At 41.1% G+C, this 3,666-nt stretch overlaps 1 protein-coding gene across 1 annotated transcript; it reads left to right on the top strand.

Moving 5' to 3' along the window:
- Positions 1-618: 618 nt before the first annotated feature.
- Positions 619-1,707, top strand: LOC111870517 (histidine-rich glycoprotein). The gene has a single exon (XM_023862871.1). It carries the CDS (start codon positions 619-621, stop codon positions 1,705-1,707), a length of 1,089 nt encoding a protein of 362 aa, XP_023718639.1.
- The last annotated feature ends 1,959 nt before the right edge of the window (positions 1,708-3,666 follow it).

The following is a 3,666-nucleotide window of genomic DNA, read 5'->3' as shown; positions in this document are numbered from 1 at the left end:
ATAGTTCTGGATATGAAATATGCGGGCAGACGAACATGCAGACACGGCTACATAATTTCTTGTAGATTTATGCATGTTTCTGCGTAGAACCGATAACAATTAATTTGATGCATGTGGAAGTATTATGAATTTATAATGAAGTGTAAAAGCAAATTTAATTAAGCTACAGATTGAGCACTCTCTATTCTTACGTAACCGTTACGCAAGAGTGTCTGCAATGTATTGCACACAGATCAGAAGAGCCTCTGAAGATGGTTCATTGAACTGGAGCACGACGGTGGAAAGGAAGAAAGGTGGTCGCAATGATGGATTACTTTTTTGAAAGCGTGACAAGAATGTTCCATTTGGTGACAATCTCGGAACGTCGCCAAACTTGGCAATTACACACATCACAACACGAAGATGGAAAGTAACGACCATTTAACTGCTTCACGTTAATGGAAATTTATCGACTAAACGTAACTCTACTGTGAAGATCCATTATATTCTCGTCATGTCCCATCTGAAACTTTTTCCACTTATTTATATATAAATACACCCATCACAACTGGGATGTCAGTGAATCTGTCTTCTTTGTCATACGCGGATTCCTATTGCTGCGAAGTCTGTTTTTTCGTTATGGCACCTCCGTGGGGCCACGGGTGTTTAATTTTCCTATCCTTGTTGTGGGTACTGTGCGCCTGTGTTGCTGCCGATTTGTCCGATCAGACTTACGATGATGTTGTGGCTTTCGAAAGCGTTCGGATCGTACAGCGTGCGAAACCTGCGGCCACGACAGCGGACCTCGCAACACCACAAGTGGTTAGGAGAAAGAAAGTCAGCCCCGAAGTTGCACAGCCTGTAAGAGTGGCGCCGCGACGTCTGAGAGGCGTCCCCAAGAAGACGAAAGCTCCACCGGCAGTCATTGATGATTTGGAAACTGACCTAAAGTCATCCGCTTCAGGACACCATGAAAGTGTTGGGCATGGGCATGGTGGACACGGAGGTGGAAAGCATGGTGGCGGCAAGCATGGTGGCGGGGGCGGTGGTCATCATGAAAAAGGGGGTGGCAAGGAACATCACTCGGAACATCATGCTAGTCACGGTAATAAAGGTGATAAGGGATACAAAGGACATCACAGCCACGAGAAGGCAGAGCATGGATACCACGACAAGGAGGGCCACAGCGGGCACCACGATGAACAAGGGGGTAAAAAGTCGGAGCACCATGAAGGTGGAGGCCACCATGGCGAACATCATCACGGTGAGAAAGGAGAGAAGGGAGCGAAGTACGGTGAAGAGGGAGAACACAAGAAAGGTCATAGCACCAAGGGCGAGCACAACGTCCACAAGAAAGACGAGTACGAAAAGAAGCACGAGTTCTATGACGAGCACCACGAGGGAGGTGAACACAGCAAGCACGGAGAATTCCATGCGCATCACGACAAGAAGGAAGGAGGCCACGAAAAGGAAGGACATCACCATGCTGAACATCACGAACAACATCATGGGAAGAAGGGTCATCACGACAAAGGTCACCATCATGACGACCACAAGGGCCACAAGAGTGAGCATGGCCATGCGGAGCATCACGCACACGAGGAACACCATGGCAAAAAGTCTGGCGATGACGTGGAAAAGAAATGGGCGTACAGTGCTGGGCATAAGGACGGCGGTGGAAAGCATGGTGGAAAGCACGGTGGAAAGCATGGTGGCGGTAAACACTGAGATGGACATAGCTGTGGACATGGCGGCCATGGTGATCGTGGTCATGTTGTCTACATTCGGTGACAGAAGATGTCTGCACGGACAGTAATGTCATAGGAACACAGATATTTTGACGCCTGCTGGAATGTTATTTCTATGTCTCAAAATGAGACCCACCCTGTGATATTTAGCAGATTTTTGTTGTACTGCAAGAGACTGATAAACCTATAAGAATAATCGTCAATTCGAAGCAGTACATGAGCCTCTAACAGTTCCTTATTTATAAATTCGATGAAATGCTTTAAATTTTAAAATAAATAATTTGGATGGAAATCGAAATTTATCCGATATTGTCAGTGTCAGTTATAAAACAACGTAAACAAGTGTAGTTATGCAGGCGTACGTTTTAATATGCAGCATTTTTACACAAGAGACTAAGAAGTAAAAAGATTCTATGCGGATTGGTATTTCCAAAATGTAATCCTTCTGCCTATGTAATGTTTGAATCTTAGACTTATTTAACTATGCCGTTTCGATTTCAGATGTTATATAAAGTCAAATGAAATATGAACATCACGATTGGTAGATATGTGTTTGGAAAGAGAAGGCCTATTGCTTGTTTCTTTGTTTTATCGTTCTAATCACCTAGTGATACTGATGATGGCTACGAAAAACTGAAATTAACCTTGTCGAGATCCGAACCAAGTACCTCACGAATATAGGTGACAAGATATACCGTTAAAGGTAGCTAAAATGATGGACTATTATATTTACGTTTTATATGTTTTGGCATTTTAAAAGGGACAAAATATTTAAAAATATAAATTTACTTTTATGGTATTAATATTTGTCTGTGACTTTAAGTATAAGTATTTACGTCATCCGTGATATTCACGTGGTTGTTTATGGTTGCTGGGTTTTAATACCGACCTGATGAATTTAACTGTACGTAATATTATATTGCAGCATCCTGTTGCACTGTGTATGCCAATGTTAGCGCTCTCACTTCATCTCTGTGCAACTTCATATATTAAAATTCACACTTCGAAGACTCTTTGTATCTTCTTATGATTAATTTAATATTACATGTTTCTGCCTAACTGACCATCATCAGGTGTATAAGATTTAAGATGGAAACAGCTGCTCTGTTGTTATGCTGGTGTGTTTTGCATTTTACGAGTAATATAGAATGCACATAAAATATTTATTTCTTTTTAGATCATCACGCTGTGGTTAGTTTTGTTACGCACATATGTTTTGGTTCTTGTGTATATTTTTTGGTGTGTTGGTTTCTTTCCTTTGTGCTGTATGTAGCTATACACTAAACCACGTGCACAACAAATTAACCACAACGTGATAATCTAAAACGTAACTAAAAATGTTTTATAAGCATTGTGCATTACCCATAAAATGCAAAATACAACCACGTAAAAACAAAAGAGGAGTTTTCATCTACAATCTTATACACCTGATGATGGCCATTTAGGCCGAAATATGTAATATTAAATAAATCTTAAAAAGAAACAAAGCGTCTTCGAATTGTGAATTTTAATATATGGATGAAGTTGCAGAGAGACGGTGAAATGTGAGTGTTTCTTTACCTGTAAAATCGCCCCACGTACCGGAAAGTTTCAGTGCACTTTGCAAAATATAGAAAATTTATTCTGCAAACCAACAAACTTCACTTAGTAGAAGATTTCATTCATGGGTCGCACATCATCCGGTAACTGAGCTATTCTCAATGTACTGAATATTTTATGTGTTGGTTCATATCCCATTCTCAGGTAGCTGAAATCCCACCTCGAGGGTTCAGGTTAGATCTTGGGTCGGGTCATATTCGTCGTGAATAAAATGGCACTGGGACGAGGATTCTCCAAATACTTATATTTCGCTTATCAATTATAATTACTCCAACTGCTCCACATTCATTAATCCGCCTGTCATCCGAATATGTATAGTCTCCATACTGAAAGCGTAGTT

Source organism: Cryptotermes secundus, unplaced genomic scaffold, assembly GCF_002891405.2.
Source record: "Cryptotermes secundus unplaced genomic scaffold, Csec_1.0 scaffold117, whole genome shotgun sequence".
Lineage (NCBI taxonomy): Eukaryota > Metazoa > Arthropoda > Insecta > Blattodea > Kalotermitidae > Cryptotermes > Cryptotermes secundus.
The sequence above is the reverse complement of the archived record's forward strand: the minus strand, read 5'-3'. Positions and strand labels throughout refer to the sequence as shown.

Coding starts and splice junctions, on each gene's coding strand:
- LOC111870517 (XM_023862871.1), top strand. CDS start 619: ATGGCACCTCCGTGGGGCCACGGGTGTTTAATTTTCCTATCCTTGTTG.